The 21,470-nt window shown below is 45.5% G+C and overlaps 1 protein-coding gene across 2 annotated transcripts; it reads left to right on the forward strand.

The window, feature by feature from the left end:
- Nucleotides 1–259: 259 nt before the first annotated feature.
- Nucleotides 260–21,446, forward strand: TBC1D13 (TBC1 domain family member 13). 2 transcript variants are annotated; one of them, XM_036750435.1, is made up of 12 exons: nucleotides 260–589; nucleotides 2,550–2,623; nucleotides 4,767–4,807; nucleotides 5,492–5,553; nucleotides 5,769–5,868; nucleotides 6,876–6,958; nucleotides 7,307–7,466; nucleotides 8,924–9,134; nucleotides 10,323–10,486; nucleotides 11,457–11,617; nucleotides 11,971–12,028; nucleotides 17,996–21,446. In XM_036750435.1, the coding sequence occupies exons 1-12, from the start codon at nucleotides 579–581 to the stop codon at nucleotides 18,059–18,061; spliced, it is 1,191 nt and encodes a 396-aa protein (XP_036606330.1). In that variant the 5' UTR covers nucleotides 260–578; the 3' UTR covers nucleotides 18,062–21,446. The 2 variants fall into 2 exon arrangements, with proteins under 2 accessions (XP_036606330.1, XP_036606329.1); XM_036750434.1 differs by lacking the exon at nucleotides 260–589 and adding an exon at nucleotides 715–877.
- The last annotated feature ends 24 nt before the right edge of the window (nucleotides 21,447–21,470 follow it).

The raw sequence follows: 21,470 nt of genomic DNA on the forward strand, positions 1-21,470 counted from the left end.
TTGGAGCTGGAAGAACGGCTGTGACTAGCAGAGGCGGGATTCAAACCCTAAGGTTAAGAGCTGGAAGGAACCTTAGGGATTTGCCTGTCCAGCCTCCTTCCTTCCCCCGAGGGTTTAAGTGACGGCCAGGGTATGAGAACCAGGACTGGAGCCCTTTGCCCTCTGCATACACGCCACCATATCTAACGATGGTGGTGGGTCAAGTGAACAACGGCGAGTGGAGACCTTCCTTTGCGAAGCGCAGTGGAAAGAGCCCCCTGCTGTTGGGGATCCTGGCCTCTACAGCCTTGCTTTGCCAAGGATTCGCAGGGAGTCCTTTGGCCAGTCACTTTCCTTTTCTGAGCCCGTTTCTGGCCCAGATCCAAGAACCATCGATTCCTTCCTTCCTTCAACTGACGTTTATCAGGTGCCTGCTGACGGCCGACCCCTGTAGCTGACCGCCCACAGGCTCTAACCAGGTCGGACCTTCGGGGTCTTGTGTGCTCCCCCAGGGGGCGCTAGGGGACCCACAGCGAGGCGGCGGCTCGGGCAGGACGAGGCGTCTGGGTCCCGAGACTCCTCAGGGCGCTGGACAAAGGATGACCGCCAGGTAGGAGAAAGGAATGGACCCTACGGGGAGCTGGCTCCGCCCCGGGCAAAGGGAATGGGTGGGTGAAGCCCGGAAGGCGGAGTCCGTTCTGGACTGAGGCCGGCTGGGGGGGGGTGTCCAGAGTCCGGGCGCCTACGGGGGCGGGGCGGGCGGCCGGAACGGCGGCGCACTGACTGCGCTTCCGGCCGGAGGCTTTTTTTCTGCGCTCCGTGGCATTCGCGGGGGGCTGGGGAGGGGGGGGGGGGCGAATCCGGAAGTCAACAACATGTCGAGTCGGCACCAGAGCCGGTGAGCTGTGTGGGGCCCGAGGGGCTGGGGTTGGGGGGTGGGGTCGGACTGGAGACGGCGTGGGGGCAGGGCCAGCTGCCATCCTCTCCCTCATCCCATAACACGCCCCCCCATCCTGCTCCCCGCTGTGCGGGTGGGATCAGGGGACCCTCTCCCAGGGACCCCTTTGTCCCCCCCGCCCCCGTCCGTTCCCCACAAGTCCGGCGCTCTGCTTCCTCTTGTGCCCCGCTCCTCCCCGCCACCCTGCCTCCTCTGGTGCCCTGTCCCTTCCCTGCCCTCCGCTCCTTCTGATCCCTCACGCTCTCCCTTCTTCCCCCAGGCCCCACTGTTGTCCCTTATCCTTCCCTGTCTGTTCGGTGCCCCCTCCCATTCCCTCCCTCCTCTGCCCCTGCCATGCTCTTGTCCCCCTTTCTTCCAGACTCTTCCTCCTTATCTCTGCCTTCTCCTTCCCTCCCTCTGTCCCTCCTGTTGTCCTCCATTCCTCTTCTTCCTCTCTCCATCCCAACTTCTCTTGTTGCCATTCCCTTCCCTCTCCCCCTCCCCCCCCCCCCCCCCCCCCGTCTTCCTTTCCTCCTGCTCCCGTTTCCCTTCCCTGATTTCCCATCATCTCTTATTCATTCCCACCCATTTCTCTTGTAGAGAATCCTCACTTTCTCTCTACACCTTCCCCACCCCCTTGCCCCATTGTCATCCAGCTTCCTCTGCATGTTGTCATTACTTCTCATTGTCTCCTTCTCAGGGATTCCTTTTCTGAGGCATCTTTGCCCTGTATCATTTCATTCTCTTCCCCTCGTTCTCTAAGTCCCACTCCTGGGGCACTCCCTGCTTTCTGATCAGCAGCCTCTTTAGTCATGGGACAGTGAGGGGCAGAAAGGAGACCAGAGTCTTTGCAGATTCCTTTGTTAGCAGGAAGCCACCTTCCATTAGTGTCAGCTTTGGAGGAGAACCCTGGTATTCCAGGGAAGCCCGTGTCAAGTTAGAGGTGCTTTTTACTATCATCTCAGAACTTGAGAAATCCTAGAGTCATGGTCCTGGGTCTGGGTCGTGCAAGAAAGGAGAAACCGTATATCTTAGTTCCCAGCCTCACCTTCAGAAGTGATAAATGCCTCAAATTTATTTTTGGCTTTTCCTGTCTTGTCCTGTGGCACAGCTGGATTGCAAAAATAAATTTGAGTGAAAGAGTTGGCATAATTCACAAAGGTTGTCATACAAGTGGACATATTTTAGGGGAAGCATCATAGTGGAGTAGAAAGAGCACAGGCCTGGGAATCAGGGTGCCCAAGCCCTAGACTGTCTTCTAATTAACTAATTTAGTATATGATTTTGGGCAAAATCATTTCCTGGTTTCTGGATGTCAGTTTCCTTCTGTGTATAATGAGAGGGTTGGACTGGATGATCTGGGAGGTCCTTAGCTCTGAAATTCTTTTATTTTGGATTAATTTAATGGTGAGTACGGGTTTTTTAAATGGTTAGTATATCTAACAAGTATCTCCTCAAAGTTTTCTTGAGAAAACAACTCTGCAGCAGTTGACAGAGGCATGTTGCTCTGAAAGAAAATGAGTGGAGATGTCAAGAGAATGAGCTCAGGGATGGAGAAGTCTGGAGACAAGTCCCTACCCTGGGGAGCTAAGGTATTTATGGGTCTTTTGAATGTAGTCTTCTTTTCTTTTAGAATTGCAGATTTCCAGGATGTCCTGAGGGAGCCCAAAATTGCACTGGGGAAGCTTAGAGAACTCAGTTTCAGTGGTAAGGCAATTTTATGTTCTTGGTAATAGAGAATGAATAGGAATAAGAATAGAGAGGCTGGAACAGGAGCCTCATTCCCAAACTTGGCCTGATCTAGGGTATTTCTAGAAATAGTCCCCAGAACTATTTGCCAGTGTCCTTGCAGCTGAGTTCCCAGTGACTATGATGAACTTGGGCTTTTAGACCCACATGTAGTATGATAAAAGCAGAATGAAAGGTCCCCTCCCCGGATCTTTTCATCTTTAGAGTTGCTGAAGCTGTCACAGTATTTTCAGCCAGGAGCTCTTCCATCTAGGAGTCATGCTGTTCTGGGGAACGTTTTAGGTTTAAAGAAGCCTACCCTATTCTAGGAACTATTTAGTGGTCTTTGTAAATGCCTTAATCTGGTTTGTCCTAGAATCACTTGTGTTTTTTCCTGATGGCTTAGAATCATAAGATTGACTCCGAAACTGAACAAGATCATATTGAACTTTGGTTAGTGGTGAAATTCCAGCCAAGAAACACTGATCGTATCAATGTTTAACTTGGTTTTAACTGGCACTATGCACACTCAGGGAAGAGGTATATGTTCTTTACCTGGCTTTTAAAAAATATCATTAGTGACTTAAATGGTTCTTTATCATGTCTCACCCCCCTCCCCCGAAATCTGTTCTTTTTAAAATAATTTGGGCAGCTAGGTGATGAAAAAGTAGAGCCTTGGACCTGGAGTTAGTTAAAATCTAGCCTCAGATAACCTCAGACACTTAATAGATGTGTGACCCTGAGCAAGTCACTTAACCTCTGTCTGTCTCAATTTTTTTATCTGTAAAATGGGGATCATAATAGCAGATACCTCCCAAGGTTGTTGTGAAGATCAAGTGAGATATGTATAAAGCATTTAGCACAGTGTCTGGCACATAGTAGGTGCTTAATAAATACTTGTTTCTTTCCGTAATAAAATAGAACAATAGCTTATTTATATAGCACTTTTAAGGCTTGTGCAGTGATTTAGAAATGTCATCTCATCTGATCCACACAGCTACCCTGTGAGATTGATGCTCTTATTGCTACCCCCCTTTACCAGCTGAGGTTGCCAAATCTCAGAGAGTTAAAGTGATTTGCCAATGAAGCTAGTACCTACCTAAGGTGGGGTTTGTGATTTGTGCCCAGGTCTTCTGTCCATTGCTCTATCGTCTAAGCCAGTGGTGTCACAATCAAATAGAAATGGGGTCACTAGACCATACTTAAGGATCCCTGTGGATACACATTAATACTGTCTGTGTTTTGATGTTTTTATTAATTTTGTTAAATATTTCTCAATTAATTTTAATCTGTTTCATGCTGCACCCAAGAGTGTTGCAGTGTGTGTATGTTTAATACCTCTGCTCTAAGCTATGCTGCCTCTCTTTTACCTTTTTAAGGTATGCAAAATAAAGGCTCTTTTCTTCCCTTAAATTAAATTGAGATGTTGGGGAATTAATTTACAGTTTGAGTTTCCTTATATATGGGTGCATCGGTAAAATGGAAATCCTTCAGAATCAAGAGAGAGGTTTATCCTTCTGTCTACAAAAGTTAAGTTAAAGTGTGTGGACATTGAATCTCCAGGGATTTCAGAGAGAGCACCTTGATTGAGCTACAGGCTCTGATGTTTTGGGTGAATTTTATGCTAAGTCAGAGGATATGTTGATTTCACCATGAGATACTTAGTCATTTGAAATGTATAAATCATCTTGTTGGGGGGAAATCCTCCCCCTAGGAGTCCACATTTAGACATGTCCCACTGGAATTCTGGAACCTATCCTCAGAGGAGAAAATTGAAGATTCAGAACATTCATTGATCCGTTTGCAATATGAAATAAGAAGGTCTTTTCCCCTGAGCACTGTGCTCAATCCAGTCTTTCTCTACCACTGGAGTAAATGAGGTCACTGCCTGGCTTTGCTAAGGTACAGAGAGATGCCTTCCTGGTAGCAGAAACTCCTAGCTGCTTCTGGTGTGTATGCAGGATCCTGTCTTAGTGACCCTTAAGGGATAAGTTAAGCCTTAGGCATTATGTCTCATGCCATCACTACCACCACCATGAGTTTAAACCTAGTACCCCGTGTGCAGTCAGTGTCCTCAAGGCCCTGTCCCAAGTGAGTGACCTTTGCCTGATGTGTTCTACAGGGATCCCTTGTGAGGGTGGACTGCGCTGCCTTTGCTGGAAGGTGGGTGTTCTTGGGGGCTTGGCTTTAGCTCCCCCTGTGAGTACCTGAGCTTCTGCATGGGATAGCCCTCCTCTAGCTCTCTACTACTGGCTGGGAAGCTTTTGCTGGTGATTATTGGTTTTCTATTCCTCTTTGATACTCTCTGCAAGAGCCCTGTGAGGGCCTGTTCTCTGCCCTTTCACACCAGACTTATTCATAAAAGGTCACAGAGTAAACATTTCCTAGAACAGGTAATCCCTTTCAGGCAATCAGAAAATAACCGCAACCCTAATTTAACTCTCCTCTTCAATGAGAGAACCTTCAAATGTCCTTGAGCCTTAAAGCCTTGTGGGATGTGGGGAGGAGATATGCATGGGGTTTAAAAAGTCATGGATTTGCCTAATGGCTCTGGCCCAAGCCAAAAGGAAAAGCGAGATTTTCTGTCTTCCAGCTTTTCTGTAGCCCAACAGAGGATCTCCTAAACAAGGGCTTGTGTTATAGTTTAGAAGACATAGTAGGATAGGAACAAAGACAAGGGATGACTTTTGGGGTATGGCAGGAGGGAAGCCACTGAGTAAAGAGTAAAGGGTGATCTCATCTTCACATTCCTAAGGATATAATCTCTGAGCTTGTTCCTATCAGAAATCTCCCAGCATTTCTTCCCCAGGCCTGCTGTCAGAACCTCAATCTTTTCCCTTTGTGCAGATTCTTTTGAACTACCTCCCCTTGGAGAGGGCCTCATGGACCTCCATCCTGGCCAAGCAGAGGTGAGCTTCCAAGGGGAGTGATTTTTCCTCAATGCCATTACGGTTTTTTTCCCAGGAGAAGTGGGTTGGTCTCGGCTGAAAAAAACCAGACTCATTTTCTTTATGCTGAATTGATCGAGAGCTCTGGGGAAGGTGTGTGTGTGCCTATGTGTGTGTAAAGAAGGAGCCAGCCTTTTCCTCTGCGCTGCTCACCTTTCTCCTTTTCCTCTTGACAGGGAGCTGTATTCCCAGTTCCTGAGAGAAATGATCATTCAGCCTGGCATAGCCAAAGCTAACCTGGGTGTATCTAGAGAGGATGTCACTTTCGAAGACCATGTGAGTGCCAAGGGACAACTGCTGATTTAATTAAAGAAATTGAAGAGGTGCATGTTAGGGGTGGCAGGTGCTTACAGCCCAGAGGGATTCCTCCCTGGTTTCAGAAATTTCTGATGTCCTTCCCCCACCTTCCTGCCTCTGGGTGTGGTGCCTGGGTGTGTTTTTGCTTCATTCCCTTCCTCTACTCAGCTCCCCATTCCCATTGGCAAATGGTCAAACATAGCCTTTAACTGAACGGCTTCTGAGAGCAGCTGTTGTCCCACTGTCTCTCCATGACCTCAGTAAGTCAGGAGACACTTCTCTCTTGCCCTTTCCTCAAATTTAGAGAAGGACAAGAGCTGGAATGGAATGACCTCTTTCAGGCTATGCGAGGCATCAAGCAAACACACATTCATTGAGCGTCTCTCCATGCCAGAGATCGCTAGTTGCTGTAGGGGATGAAAAAGGAATATAAGCCACAGTTTACAGTCTAGCTGAAGCAAACAAGACAAGATAACACCTTCCTGTGGAAGCTCAAAGGATGAAGGGCTCACCATGGGATAAAAAACTTTACAGAAAAGGTGCTCTTTGACCTGGGCCTTGACGGAGCATCCCAAATGGGAAGGCCCATAATATGTTTGGAAGAAAATGAAAAAAATCTGGCTGTGGCTGAGGGTTCATCAATGAGAGAGTAGCAGTAGGGAGAGTGGGTGAAAAAATAGCCTTTGGCCAAATTGTGGAGGGCCTTGAATGCTAGATGAAGGCATTTGCACCAATCTCCTGTCCTGTTGGCAATGGTCATGATGCCTTCTAGTCCCATCTACATGGCTAAGAACATTGAATTTTCCAAGGCTGATCACATCTGGGGCTCTAGATGACAAGTCTACCTGTAATTCTTGTTTTCCCCAGCCTTGTCTAGGAGGCAGGATCCTTTTACAGTCCTAAGAACTGAGCTTAACAAATGCCCTTGACTCTGGACTGTTGTGTATGGGAAGAGGCTGCTGATCCCATCTCTTCTCTCCACCCAGCCACTCAATCCGAGCCCTGATAGTCGGTGGAACACCTACTTCAAGGACAATGAGGTGTTACTGCAGATAGACAAAGATGTCCGGTGAGTGTGGAGCTGGCCCTGTGGAGGAAGTGGGAGGAGACCGAGATGAGGCACTCAGACCACTTTGGAGTTCTTTGTGGTTGTTTGGCACATTGCTGTTTTCTTCCCCTCTTCCCCAACAGGCCTGTGGTAAGGAGGCCCAGAGAACAGTTTGTGGAATTATATACAGGAAGCTGAAAACCAGACCATATTGGTGATAGAACTGGAGAAGAGGGATCCTGGAGGCTTATTGCCTGTGGTGCTAGGACTTGGAGACTTTGGGTTGGAGTCAGATCATTTTCACTGTCTCAGTTTCATTCATTCGATAAAGGATTATTGGTGTTCCTGTCTTCTTCTTTCCTGCTTTAGGAGACTGTGCCCAGACATATCCTTTTTCCAGAGGCCTACAGATTACCCATGCCTCCTCATCCTGGACCCTCAGAATGAATTTGAAACGCTCCGCAAGCGGGTGGAACAGACCACCTTGAAGTCACAGACAGTGGCAAAAAACCGGAGCGGAGTCACCAACGTGAGAGTCAGCTTGGGGGGGATGGGAACCTTCATGTGATCATTCCTTTTTCTGATGTCTTTCTTCTGTTGTTGCCCACAGGGCAGTGGCTATTCCAGGTTGCTTGGGGTAGTCTGCTCTTGCTCTTAGGGATTGTTCTTAAATGGTTCAGAGCCGTCATAACCATTAATGAGGGCTGTTCACAAAGTAAGTTTACAGTTTATTTTCAAGAAACTGCTTCTCTTGTAAGATAAGTGAGCATTTCAGGGGCTTAAGTAACAGCTTGGCCCTGGCTGTTCTCTGTGATATCCCAGCAGATTCAAATTTGTTTTGTAGTATGGGGCAAGCTTTGTGAAACAGGTAAAATATAGAGTTCGCTGGGTTCGGATTTTTTTTAATATAGTTAACATTGGGCTTCTTCCTTCTTTCCCAAATCTATGCATGTTATTTTTGATATACTTTCTTTGGTGACTGAAGACATTCTCTTTATAAGCATCGATAAATTAGTGATGAATTTCTGCTGTAGCATTTTTTTTTTACTTTAAAAATCAAATCATAGCCCACATTTTCTGGTGACCATATGTCTAGGAGAGCAGCAATTTGTGTGTGTATATGTGTGTGTGCGCGCATACATATAGATCTTTATTTTGACAGTCATTGGTAGTTACAGATATTCATATATATGAACAAGAGCACTTGGTAAGAAAAAGAAACATTTAGACATTTAATGGGTTTATGCCAAGTTTTAGAAAGTTCCAGCTGATCTCTATTACAAGGGTGCCATAGATGTCTAGCAAAATGTTGTTTGGTCCAGGAAAGTATTTTACTAAAGGAAGTATACTAGGAAATAACCTTGTAAACTTAACCTTTTGAATACCCTTTGCCTTTGGCTGCTGGTCTTCTGGTGGCAGGAGAGGGATCATTGGTTTTACATTCAGAAATATCTTGATAGTTATCTTGAGGGGTATCCCCTCTTGCCAGTGGCTGTCAACTCAGCTTCTATTCCATCATAGCCTTGGAATCTTATAAGACACAGGATTAATAGAGAAACTAATGGAATATTTGATTAAAACATTACTTTTCCCTTAGCCCCTTTCAGTGAACTTTTTTTGGCTTCCCTCAATGCAATGCAGAATCTTTGAAGTGGTGTCAAACTCAAATAGCTACAGGGCCGTTAATCCATACATTAGGATCCCTTCGGGGGCATATTGACTTGGTTCTAAAATATAATGTTATCTATGCTTTGTTGTATTTTTATTTATTTTTTCGAACGTTTCCTAATTATATTTTAATCTGGTTTGGACCATACTGGGAAGTGTCATCTCCAGCCTCATGTGTCTCACAGGCTGCCTGTTTGACACCTCTGCTCTAAAACCACACATACCTCTAGCACACACACAGGAGTCCTTCCTTTGATTGGAAAATAGGACTTATGGTTCTAGAGGGTTTTCTTTAACATGTAGTTCCTTTCTCTACAGATGAGCTCACCTCATAAGAGCCCAGCCCCAAATTCACTAAGTGAGTATCAAGTGTTGCCCAATGGTTGTGAAGCCCATTGGGAAGTGGTGGAGCGAATTCTGTTCATCTATGCGAAGCTGAACCCAGGCATTGCTTACGTCCAGGGTATGAATGAAATCGTGGGGCCTCTCTACTACACCTTTGCCACAGATCCCAATAGCGAATGGAAAGGTGAGAGACTCAAGGATGACCCATCACCACCAAGTTCCTGCTTCTTCCTAGAGGACCCCCACTTAATTTCCCTTCCCTCTCAGAGGAATGGGGAAATCAAATCAAATGAAAAAATCTGGAAACATTATGGGAAGGCATTATTATGTAGTAGAAAGAGCACTGGACCTGGGAATCAGGAGGACTTGGATGCCAATCCTGGCTTTCCAGTTACCATAACTGCTGTCTTTCTCAGTTTCTTTCTCTGTCAAATAGGAATCAGAAGGTTATTATTGGAAGGGATCTCAGACCACCGGGTTCACCTCCCTTCTTATGCTGATCAGGGCCTAAAGATCAGAGAGATGAAATGGCCTTTCTCCAGTCCTGTGGCTCATTATTGATGGCCAAGCTGGGGCAAGAACCCTGGTCCAGTGCTTTTGTTCTTGGACTCCTCGTAATTCCCGGGTTGGCCTCCCGGGGCTGTTGATAGCAGATGCCTCATCAGTGTTGACTCTGTTGAAGTATTGTGAAGATGAGGGGAGATAAGTTGGATTCATTCAGCAAACATTTATGAGAAGTCCACTCTGGGCAATGGAAGTATAAATAAAGGATAGACCGTGCTGTAGATTACTCAACAAATAGATGTAGTACCGGTTAGTCCTAAAGAACTTTGTGTTTGTGAAATTGCTTTGAAAATCTCAAAGTGCTATACTAATGTAAGGTACTATTATTATTACTGTACTCAGGACAGACAGTGTGATAGGTAAAGTAAGGGATACAGAGAGAGAGAGAGAGACAGTGTCTACCTTCAAGAAACTTAGTTTAAGGGAGACAAAACCTACATGTGAAAGATTTAAATGAGAATAGTAGTCTTAAGAACACACCAAGAAGAACCACCTGCACACAGTTAAAGATGTTAGGCAGTATACAATCATTTCCTATGCATGTTTCAGGACCTTGCTAGGCATGTAGAGGAGTATAGGATCCCTGTGGTCTGGGCTGATCGAGAAAGGTTTCACGGAAGAAGGTTTTAAGTGAGGCCCCAAAGGATGGCTAAGGTTTGTCTCAGCAGAGCCAAGAAAGAGGAAAGGATTGTAGGTGGGTGCCCCAGCCTGACCGGAGGAATTTGGTGGGGAAGAAGTATAACTGCTTCCTTGCTCTTTCTCTGTGCCGGTTGAAGCCCCCAGCCCCAGCCCCTCGGGTCTCTTCCAGAACATGCCGAGGCAGACACATTTTTCTGCTTCACCAACCTGATGTCTGAGATCCGGGACAACTTCATCAAGAGCCTGGATGACTCCCAGTGTGGCATCACCTACAAGATGGAAAAAGTGTACTCCACCCTGAAGGAGAAGGATGTGGAGCTCTACTTGAAGCTGGTGAGGAAGGCCCTCAGGGACCATTTGATACTGTTCCTGTGATTATCAGTGGTGTTTGACATATAGCTGGTGATTGAGGGAGAACTTGGAATTTTAGGGCTTCTGGTTGGTTTTCCCACATCAAGTCTCCCCTAACTCCAATTTATCCTTCTCTTTGCTGCCAAAGTGAGTCTCCTAAAATGCAAGTCTGACCATTTTACCCCGTACTCAATAAACAATAGTGGTTCCCGATTGCCTGCAGGAACAAATATGAAATCCTCTGGCATTTTCAACCCTTCACACAACCCTTTCCTACCTTTCCTCTACCTTACTTTTCTTCCTACCAGTCATCTTACATTTTATTCCCCTCCAAATACTGTATAATCTAGGGACATTGGCTTTCTTGCCATTTTTTACACGTAGCACTTAGTCTTTCAACTCTTGGCTTTTTCACTGGCCGCCCCCCCATGTCTGGAATACTCTTTTGCCTCATCTCTCAAATGCTACCTTCAGGAGGCCTTTTCATCCCTCTGTCCCTCTTCCTCCTTTTCTTCTTCCTCCTCCTCTTTCTCCTTACCCCTTATCCCCTCTCCCCCCTCCCCCCAACACCCCCCTCTAGAATTACTTTCCACCTACCCTGCACATATCTTATATGTACATAATTTTTTGCCTGCTGCCTTCTCCAGCACATTATGAGCTCCTTGAGGTTAAGGACTGTATTTTTGCATTTCTTTGTGTTGCCAGTGCTTAGCATTGTGCCTGTCACATACTAGGTACTTAATAAATGTTTGTTGACTGGCTGACTTACTGTCAAGCTCAGCAGGAGTCCTGCTAGCAGTTATGTTCAGAGAACTGATTATTTAAAATATGACTTGCAAATGGATGCTCAATTGAGATCTGGTTCAAACAAACCTTGAGGGAAAGGACGTTGGAAGAAACAGTTGCCCAGAGATTGCTATCCTAACCCCAGATTGCCTTACCTAACCCACAGCAAGAGCAAAACATCAAGCCACAGTTCTTTGCTTTCCGGTGGCTGACGCTGCTGCTGTCCCAGGAGTTCCTGCTTCCTGATGTCATCCGAATTTGGGATACCCTCTTCGCTGATGACAACCGATTTGACTTCCTCCTCCTCGTCTGCTGCGCCATGTTGATGTGAGTCTCCTGTGAATCAGGAATGCCCTCCCTCAGCTGGGCAGTCTGGAGGAGGCCATGGGATAGAATTGGGAGGAATGCCAGAAGAAGGAAAAAAGAACTCTCTTATTTGGCCAGAATGTGTTTTTTGAGTAGAGAAACCACTTCGCTGATTTGATGTTGGGATTGTTTGGGAAAGCATTCGACAAAACTCCTCATTGGTGGTGGGAGGAAAGAGATTATTGGTCAAGCAAGATCCTTTCCCGGGGATATCTGGACCATGTCTTGGCCTGTTAGTGATAGGTGTCTATAGTCCATGGGTCTCTTTGTTGAAATTTGAAGGTTCAAATTGTGTTGGGACTTGTTTTCCTTAGGTTGATCCGAGAGCAGTTATTGGGAGGGGATTTCACCTTGAACATGAGGCTGCTTCAGGTAAGGGCCTGGGGAAATCCAAGCTGAGAAGAATGGTAGTGCCAACAGCTATTATTGAACTATCCCTTCAGAGGGGTCCTATCAAGGAGACTACTGACAGGGAGATTGGGAGACCCAGAGAGCCTCTGCTCTTTGAGGATCGATGAGAACAGTTGTTTCGAGAGGTACCATGGTTGAGGGTGGCAGGAGGGAAGGGATAGTTAATCAGTAAGTATTTATTAATCACCTACTCTATGCTAGGCACTAGGGTATAGAGTACAAAGAATGAAACAATCCTTTCTCACAAAGATCTTAACATTCGCATGAAGGAGACAGTAGGTACATATATAAATATATACAGTATGATAATAAAGTGAATATTTACTAAGTCGTTAAATACAAGGTAATTTGGGAGGGAGGGTACTAGCATTTGGGGAGGGGCAGATTAGCAGAGGCCTCATGAAGAAGATCTCACTTGAGCTTAAAGAAAGAAAGGGATTCTGTGAGGTGGAGGTAAGGAGAAAGCGCATTTCAGAAGTGCAGAGTGGGTGGTACAAAGGTGCTGAGAAGAGGGAGTGTCATGTGACAAGAATAGAGAGAAGGCCAGTTTGTCTGGATTTCAAAGTGCATAAGAGAGAGTGATGTCCAGCAAGGTGGGAAAGATAGATCAGGATGTATAGAGCTTTAAAAACTAAACAGAAGAGTATATTTTATCCCAGATGCAATAGGAAGCCGCTGGAACTGACTGAGTAGAGGAGTCACATGATCGTATTTGTGCTTAAGGAAAATTACTTTGGTGGCAGTAGTAGAGGATGGACCAGAGTGGGGAGAGGCTGGAGGTAGGGAGGGTATTTCAGTAACCTAGGCAAGAGGTGATGCAGGCCTAAGCTAAGGTGGTGTGTGAGAGGAGAGAAGAGATAAAGCCATGTGAGCTGAAGTTACTGAGAAAGCATTTAGTAGCAGAAGAGAAGCGAACCTGAGACAGAACCTTAGGGAACATCCACAGTTAAAGGGCTGAATACGGATGATGACCTAGCAAAAGAAACTGAGGAGAAACCAGTCAGGAAGAGAACCAAGAGAAAGGCATATCAAAAAACCCCAGCGGAGGGGGTATCCAGGAGGAAGGGGTGGACAACAGTGGCAGATATAGCAGAGGGGCCAAGAAGAATGAAGACTGAAAGGCTGAAGATTTGAGAGAGAAAGAGGGAATGACTAAGGTGGTAATCTGCTGGAGAAGATGGGAAGGCATGGGATCAGGAGCATGTGCAGGGTGTTGGGAAGAACAAGAAGGGAGTGGGAGATGATGTCAAGAGGTTCTGAGATGAAGAGAATGGAAGAAGAGGGAGCTCATGTTGAGTGGTCTCAGTTTTCTTAGTAAAATGAGAGGCCAGGTCCTCACCTGCTAGGGAGGGAAGACCTAGGGGCTTGAGATAGAAAGAGGCTTGATATAGCTTCTGTAGGGAGTGAGATGGGGAGTCAGCTGCGGGGATAAAAGGACTGCCTTGCTGCAGTGAGGGCCCAGTTGAAGTTTTGGCTAATATGAATTTTTAATGTATAGTAGTCAGAACAGTTGTGAGACTTCTCCAGTTTCATTTAGTGGCTCATGCATAGGAGGTGGATGGTGGTTGTAATCTAGGGGTAAGGACCAAGAGGGATGAGGCATAGGGAGAGGTAGAATGATAGGATGTTATAGTCAGAAAGAAAATGTCAGAATTTCTAATAAGAGAAGTGGAGGATGACCTGGAGATAGATATGTAATGGTTCCTGTAAGAGTTAGCATTTATTTAACTTTTTAAGGTTTTCAAAGTGCTTCATACATAGGATTTCATTTCCCCACAACAACCTTGGGAGGTAGATACATTTTTTATTCCCATTTTACAGATGAGGTTGAAAAAGACGACATTAGCTGGCCAGGATTACACAAGCACAATGTATCTGAGGCAGGATTTGAACTTGGGTAGGTCTTCTAGACCCCATGCCCAAGTCTCTAATTATTGTGCCATTTAATATGGGTTGTGTTGGAAAAATTTGATTGAGTAGACTTGCTGCATGAAGGCAAAAGGAATAAAAGGAAAGTAAATGTGATGGTATGGGATCTACCTAAGGTTATACAGCAAACTAGTAGTGGAGTAGGGGGCCCTAAATTAGGGGTGTGCCCCTAAACACATTGTTTCCCCTTTGGGGGCTTTTTACCATTTGCAGCGCTTTGGTTCTCATGGATTTAGACTTGCTGCCGTGGTGCCTAGTTTGCTTCTGGAAATAAGACTGTCTGCCTTCATGTTCTCTTGCCGCTATACATATTTCTTCCTAGGATTTATCCCTACTCCGCTCCCTCTAAGTTCTAGACTACTGTTGTTGGACCTTTTAATCCAATCAATCAATAAACATTAAGTGCCTACTATGTGCCAGGCATAGGGCAGCGAGGTGGCACAGTGGATAGAGCGCCGGACCCGAAGTCAGGAAGACTCATCTTCCTGAGTTCAAATCTGGCCTCAGACACTTACTAGCTGTGTGACATTGGGCAAGTGACTTAACTCTGTTTGCCTCTGTTTCCTTACCTGTAAGATGATCTGGAGAAGGAAATGGCCAACCACTGCAGTATCTTTGCCGAGAAAACCCCAAATGGGGTCACAAAGAGTCAGACACGACTGGAACAACAATACATGCACACACGTATAAAATTTTTTATATACTATACAGTTATTATGTAATTGTATAATATGTAATATAAAATTGTGTGCACATGTGTGATGTAGATATATATGTACATTTTGGTGCCTCAGTTTCCTCATCTGTAAAATGAGCTGTAGAAGGAAATGGCAAACCACTCTAGTATCTTTGCCAAGAAAACCCCAAATAGGGGTCCGAAGAGTGGGGCCAAGACTGAAACAATTGAACAGCAAATGTGCTAAGTACTGGGGATACAAAAAGAGGCAAAAAACAGTCCCTTCCCTCAAGGAGCTTGTAATCTAATGGGGGAGACAACATACAAACAAATATATATAAGCAAAGTATAAATACAGGAGAAATAGATAATGAACAGACGGAAGGTGCTGGAATTAAGACGGGTTGGGGAAGGCTTCCTATAGAAAGTGGGATTTTAGCTGAGACTTAAAGGAAGCCACAGAGGTCAGTGGATCCGAGCCAAGGAGGCAGAATCTTCCAGGCATGGGGGACAGCCAGAGAAAATGCCCAGAGACAAGAGGTGGAGTGTCTTGTGTATGATACAGCCAGGAGGTCAGTGACACTGAGTCAAAGAGCACATGTTAGGGAGTGAGGTATAAGAAGACAGGAAAGGTAGGAGGGGCCTGGTTTATGGAGGGCTTTGAATGCCAAACAGTATTTTGTATTTGATCCTAGAGGCACTAGGAAGCCACAGGAATTCTGAGCAGCAGGGTGACATAATTGGACCTGTACTTTAGGAAAACCACCTTACCGGCTGAATAGAAGATGGATTGGAGTGGGAATAGACTTGAGGCAGGCAGACCCACCAGCAGGCTATGGCAGTAGTCCGGGTGTGAGGTGGTAAGGGCTGCACTAGCGTGGTGGCAATGTTAGAGGAGAGAAGGGACCGGATACAAGAGAGATATTGCAACAGTGAAATCAACAGACCTTGGCAAGAGCTTAGATGTAGATGGAGAGAGATGATGAGGAGTGCAGGATGACTCCCAGGTTGTGATCCTGAGGGACTGGGGAGATGGTTTTGCCCTCTACAGAAATAGGGAAGGTAGAAGGGGGGAAGGTTTAGAGGGAAGTGAGTTGTTTTGGACCTAATGAGTTTAAGATGTCTATTGGACATACAGTCTAAGGTGTCTGAAAGGCATTTGGACATGCAAGATTAGAAGTCAGCAGAGAGATTAGAGCAGGACAGGTAGATTTGAGAATTATCAGCATAGAGATGGTAATTAAATCTAGGGGAGCTGATGAGATCCCCAGGTGAAATAGTATAGAGGGAGAAGGGGACCTAGGACAGAACGCAGTGGGACACCTACTGTGAGAGGGCAAGATCTAGATAAGGAACCAGCAAAAGAGACACAGAAAGATCAAGGACCAGGAGAGACAGTCCTAAAAACCTTGAGAGTAGAGAGTATAGAGGAGAGAATGATCAACAGTGTCATAGGCTGCAGAGAGGTCAAGGAGAATGAGGATTGAGAAAACTTCCATTAGATTTTGCAGTTAAGAGATCATCAGTAACTTTGGAGAGAGTAGTTTTAGTAGAATAAAGTCAGAAGTTAAATTATAAAGGGTTAAGAAGAAAGAGAGTGGAAGTGGAAGTGGAAACACCTATTGGAAATGGACAAAGGGCAGAAAAAATAGAGAATTGTAGTTAGCAGGGATGGAAGGAGTCAAGGGAGGATTTTTTCAGGATCAGGGAAACATGGGCATGCTTATAGGCAATAGATGAGCCAGTAGACAGGGAGAGCTTAAAAATAAATGACAGGGGCAGCTAGATGGTGCAGTGAGTAGAGCACTGGCCCTGGAGTCAGGAGGACCTGAGTTCAAATGCGGCCTCAGACACTTAACACATTTATTAGCTGTGTGACCTTGGGCAAGTCACTTAACCCCAACTGCCCTGCCTTCCCCCCTCAAAAATAAATAAATAAATTACAGCATAGTGATGGCAGAGAGGGCAATAATGGCTGACCTTCATGTAGCACTTTAAAGTTTGCAAAGAGCTTTATGCATGTTACTTCATTTGATCTTCATAACCCTAGGAGGTGGGTGCTATTATTATCCCTAATATATATATGAAGAAACTGAGGCTGAGGTTAAGGGATTTGTTCAGGGTTGAATGAATACAAAGGCACTAATCACTTGATTGTGCCAAGCACTGGGGATACAAGGGAATCTCTGCTCTCAAGGACCTCATACCCTTACTTCAGGGAAGTAGCACATAAAAGAAAGTTCAGCTACCAGGTAGCTAGAAAGACCTGAAAGTCCTGAGGGCTTAGTGACAAGGCCCTTAGGTTACATGAGCAGGTCCATGACATTGTCCAGGGACTACAGAGTATGGGGCAGGGCAGGGGTAAGGCCTGGTCCTCAGTCTCACCAAAAGAGAAAGGGAATAAGCATTTATGGTGCCTATCATGTGCCAGGCACCATGCTTTATAGATATAATCTCATTGAGTCGTGTAATAGCCCGGAAAGGGAAGTGGGGCAGGGTGCTCCTGAAGGTAGAAGGGGGTTTTTCCTATTTTGGCCCTTCTTCCATCCCATATGGGTTCTGTGACTAGCTTAAAGTTGGGCGGGGAGGGGAGGGGACCTTCTGTGTTTGTGTCTTTCTTCCCAGTTGATAAGTGTCTGTAGCAGTGTTCAGACTTTCTGCCTCCAACTGCAGTTCTCTTATAAGCTTGTCAGATTCATACTACATGCTAAAATGTGGATGACCAATGATAGACAAGGGTTGTTGGTCAGTTACTTGGGTTACATCCCATTTCTAAATTTTTTGGGTGCGGTCATGTATTCCTCTCTTCTTCCCATAACTCTTTTAAACTTTTTTGTTTGGACAAATTGGCTACTCTTTCCCCACCCTTTTTAAAGGAGGGGCCTATTATTTATCCTGTTGTACATCATTTGGTATGCTGTACATACATGTGTATGCATGTACTAAACATATGGGGCTCATTTGAAGCCACAGAAAGACAGCGTGGAAATCAGACACAGTGTGTAGTGCCAGATTGAGTGATGGAAAAGAGACTGTGCTCAAGTTCATTTACCTTGCAGAGGGAACATGAAGTCTTGATGTCAGAGGAAATCAGCTTAATCATCTGGGGAATAGAAGTGTGAACAAAGTCCATCTAGTATGGAAATTCAACTAGATGAATTACCTAAGGAATCTGGAACTCTTTTGGGTTATGGGCTGCACAGAAAAAAAGGGCTTTATTGGCATACCTTGTCTTAGCAGCAGCTTCCTCCAGCCCCTGAATTCTTTGCTGATGGTAAGGATACATCCATGTACAAACCTCTGTTATTTTCATCCCTCTCCAGGATTACCCCATCACGGATGTTCACCACATCCTACAGAAAGCCAAGGAGCTCCAGGACTCGAAGTAGGCTGGTAGCAGAAAGGCTCAGGACTCCACCTACCTAAGGAAAGGCCCTGTGGTCAGGGCTGAATCTGTGTCAGCCCTTGGAGACTCCCAGATGCCTCCGCTTTGCCTGGAGCTGTTGGGCCAGTAGAGTTCAAGCTGATTGAATACCCTGCTCCAGGTGTCACTCATCCACATGACCTAATCAGCACCTCAGAAGCAGCTCCATTCTTTTATAATTGTATTTTATTTTCCTAGTTTGACTTTTCATTATCTGTCTAATGTCTCCCATTCCCTTCTCAATCTCCCTACCCTACTCCACACTCCACACCCTTTCATCGATTTCCTCCAGGCCATTTCAGGATTGGAGCCATCCAGGCTCACTTTCTTTGGAAGGATTCTGTTGGGTGAGTGGTCTGCCTAGAGGTTGATATGGGTCCTTTCACGTCTCTGTCTCCGTATCTTTCCCTCAGTCCTGCTGCTGGGGATCATAACTACTGCTTTTCCTGCTTCTGGATCTGCCTCACCATATGTCCTGGGGGTGGAGGTGGAAAAGTAAAGAATTGTCCAGAGACCCTTCATCCTTCCTCCTAGCAGGGGCTTTGAAAACTCCTTCCCTGAGAAAGCAACACTAGAAAGAACCAAGAGGCTGATAAGTGAGGAGCTGCTTTTTGCTCTCTGTATTTATTTCTTCCCTCTCTCTCTCACTCTTCTGTTTTGCCTTATTTCAGGGCTATTTTCCCCACCAATTTTATCAAAGGAATTAGTTGAATAGAATCTCCAGGTAGTGAATCACCTGATGACACTAAGAGCTCATTTCCAGGGAGCCAAGGACAGTGGTAGTGCTAGGGAGCTTAGACTTTGCTTGCATGACTGTGCAGGTTCAGAACCTTGGATATCTCTTGCACCCTTGAGCTCCTCACCTTCAAACCTCTGCCCACTATGTTTTGGCAGGCTCACAGTGTTTTCTGAGTTTGGCAGGCCCAGGGTCCCTTCACTGCTCAATTAAAGATCTCTGTCTTGAGAACAAGAGTCACTAAGTTTTGCCCTACGGATGTTTTGAGCCTAACACCACCCAGAAAATCTTTGTTGCCTCACCTCCCTTAGGTCTCTTTGTCTTTAGAACCCTAGAATGCTACCACTTGCCTGGAAAGGGCTCAGAGGTGGAAGGCAGGGACCTAGGGATATGGAAAGCAGTGCATCTTGTTTCTTCAGTTTAGATCCAGGGTTTTAACTGGAAATGAGAATTTTTAATAGAAAAATGGCTTAGAACTATTAGCTTATACTGATTGGGGGATAGGTACCAAATAATGAGGAAACTGGGATCAATAGGATGTTCCCACTGGGGTCAGTTGCTGCACAGGCACTTATTTTAATTTAGAGTAGAGCTTATCTCCAAAGGGACTTCTGACGCTAATGTGTCAGGAGTTCAGATGTGCTAGTACAGGAAAGTCCATTTGCTGAGGGAAGAAGCCAGCACTCCATTGGCACAGACACCAAAGCAGAACAATCCTAGAAAGGTTTGCTGGTTCTAGCCTGGCCCCTTTGGAAGCCACTTCTCCCCTTTGATATAGCAGTGGGTGAATGTGTTCAAAAGTATGTTATTTCTCTTTGGAATTTGTTTGTATAATATTTGGAGAAGTTAGAATAAGGTATCATAGGGAGAGTCTTAAGGTTTATTTGTTTTTTTTTTCCTTTCCCACACCACATGCCATCCAGCAGGACCCAGGGTCGTGGGTCTGACCTCTAGGCCTTTTTCCCATCATGTGCCTCCTGTAGGTGTTTCTCAAGCTTGAATTCTGCCATATTCCTGATAAGGAGACAATTTCTTTTACTGGTCCCAGTTGTTAGGCTAGGGTCTGCATTCCATTTTTGCCAGGGTCTTCTCCATAAGCTTGTCTCCTGCTCTTGCCTTTCTGGCCTTGTCAGTGTTTGAGAGAGTTTACTAAAACTCCATTATTTATTACAGATGGGCAAGTTTTATGGTAGAAATGAATGTATGGCCGTTATGATTTATCAAAGTTACCTGGAAACCCCAGTACTACCCTTCCTCCATTTTGTTTTTGTAGCAGCCTAATCAATGGTTTCTGACCATCTCTGCCACATTTGTAGGTTTGGTTCTGAAAGGAGGGAGAGAAAAATATATATATAGATCATTTCCTTTCCTTTGGGTTCCCCACCTCATGGTACTTGCTTAGTCCTGGGTGATTCCTTTTAACTCCTCACTTCTGATTGGAGCTGTGGAGTCTTTGGTACTCTAGCATAGTAAGGAGGCAGCTTGAGCAGAGAACTGCTTGTAGCAGATACTCTCCATCCCCCACTCCCAGCTTTAGGTTTTGCCTGCTGTCCTAGAGAATTTTAAGGGATAGGGCAGGTACTTGAAGTACCTGGGAGCAATTATAGATTTCCTCTCATTTACTGGGTAGAAGAAAATCAAGCACTTGCTGTATTCTTTCACTTATTTTCCTCCTAGATGACCCTGTCTAAAACTTCAAAGGAAGGAAGAAGGAAGCTGTGTCATGTTTTCCAAGTCAGACCCTCTATAACTGTCCACCAGCTTTTCTCATGGAGTAGTACAGTAGGTGATCTCTTCTCTGGCTGTTTTTTCCCCCTCTTCCAAGGACCCTAGGCTGGAAAAATATTCTGTTTTACCTTAAAGTACCAGGATTGTACCTCAATATTTTTATGGCCTGAGGGCTCTGGCTCAGGGGTCCAGCCAAGACTGCCCAGATAAGCTCAGACACATTCCCTTCTTGCCTTCTCCGGGCCTATACTGTGCTATATATATAAAATCCTGTGACAAAGATGGGACCTGATCACCCCAGAAGCCTACTACTATTCTCTGTACTGTTCTCATGCTTTTTTAACCATACAAGGAAGGCTGGGGATGTAATGTTAGCAATGAGTCAAGCCATGAGAGGTTTAAATTGAGAAATGTCGCAGACGTGGGGAACCTTAGGCCTCGAGGCCACATGTGGCCCTCTGGGTCCTCAAGTGCAACCCTTTGACCGAATCCAAACTTCATAGAACAAATCCCTTCAATAAAAGGATTTGTTCTGTCAAACTTGGGCTCATTGTGGACACATGTGACCTCGAGGCCACAGGTTCCCCACCTGGATTTGTTGCAGATCCGGCTTTCTTTCCCTTTGGTTAAGCTCCCAGATTCAAATGGTGGACTCATGAAAGTGGTTGGGTAGGAGCACCGGCTGGCTAGAGGCAGGCCTTTCTATTGGAGAACATCCTTGAGAACCAGACCTAAGGCCCCAGCCCACACCTCAGGACCTTTTCCAGTTTTTGTTCGAGGTGTCCAGAAGGCATTTCTTTGGATTGCTGAGAATGTTTTTTCTTTTAAATCAGTGCTGTTCATGAAAACTTGTCTTAATAAATCATGCGTCTTTCCTTTGCCATGGGCCCACTGGGTGTGACTGAGTTGT

The sequence above is a fragment of the Trichosurus vulpecula genome, chromosome 3 (genome assembly GCF_011100635.1).
Source record: "Trichosurus vulpecula isolate mTriVul1 chromosome 3, mTriVul1.pri, whole genome shotgun sequence".
In the NCBI taxonomy this organism is placed as follows: Eukaryota; Metazoa; Chordata; class Mammalia; order Diprotodontia; family Phalangeridae; genus Trichosurus; species Trichosurus vulpecula.

What these genes read in the sequence shown, in the direction of transcription:
- TBC1D13 (XM_036750434.1), top strand. Translation starts at nt 855, where the DNA reads ATGTCGAGTCGGCACCAGAGCCG. An exon ending in CAGATAGACAAAGATGTCCG is followed by an intron (nt 6,959 to 7,306) that starts GTGAGTGTGGAG and finishes TTCCTGCTTTAG; the next exon opens with GAGACTGTGCCCAGACATAT. An exon ending in ACCGGAGCGGAGTCACCAAC is followed by an intron (nt 7,467 to 8,923) that starts GTGAGAGTCAGC and finishes CTTTCTCTACAG; the next exon opens with ATGAGCTCACCTCATAAGAG.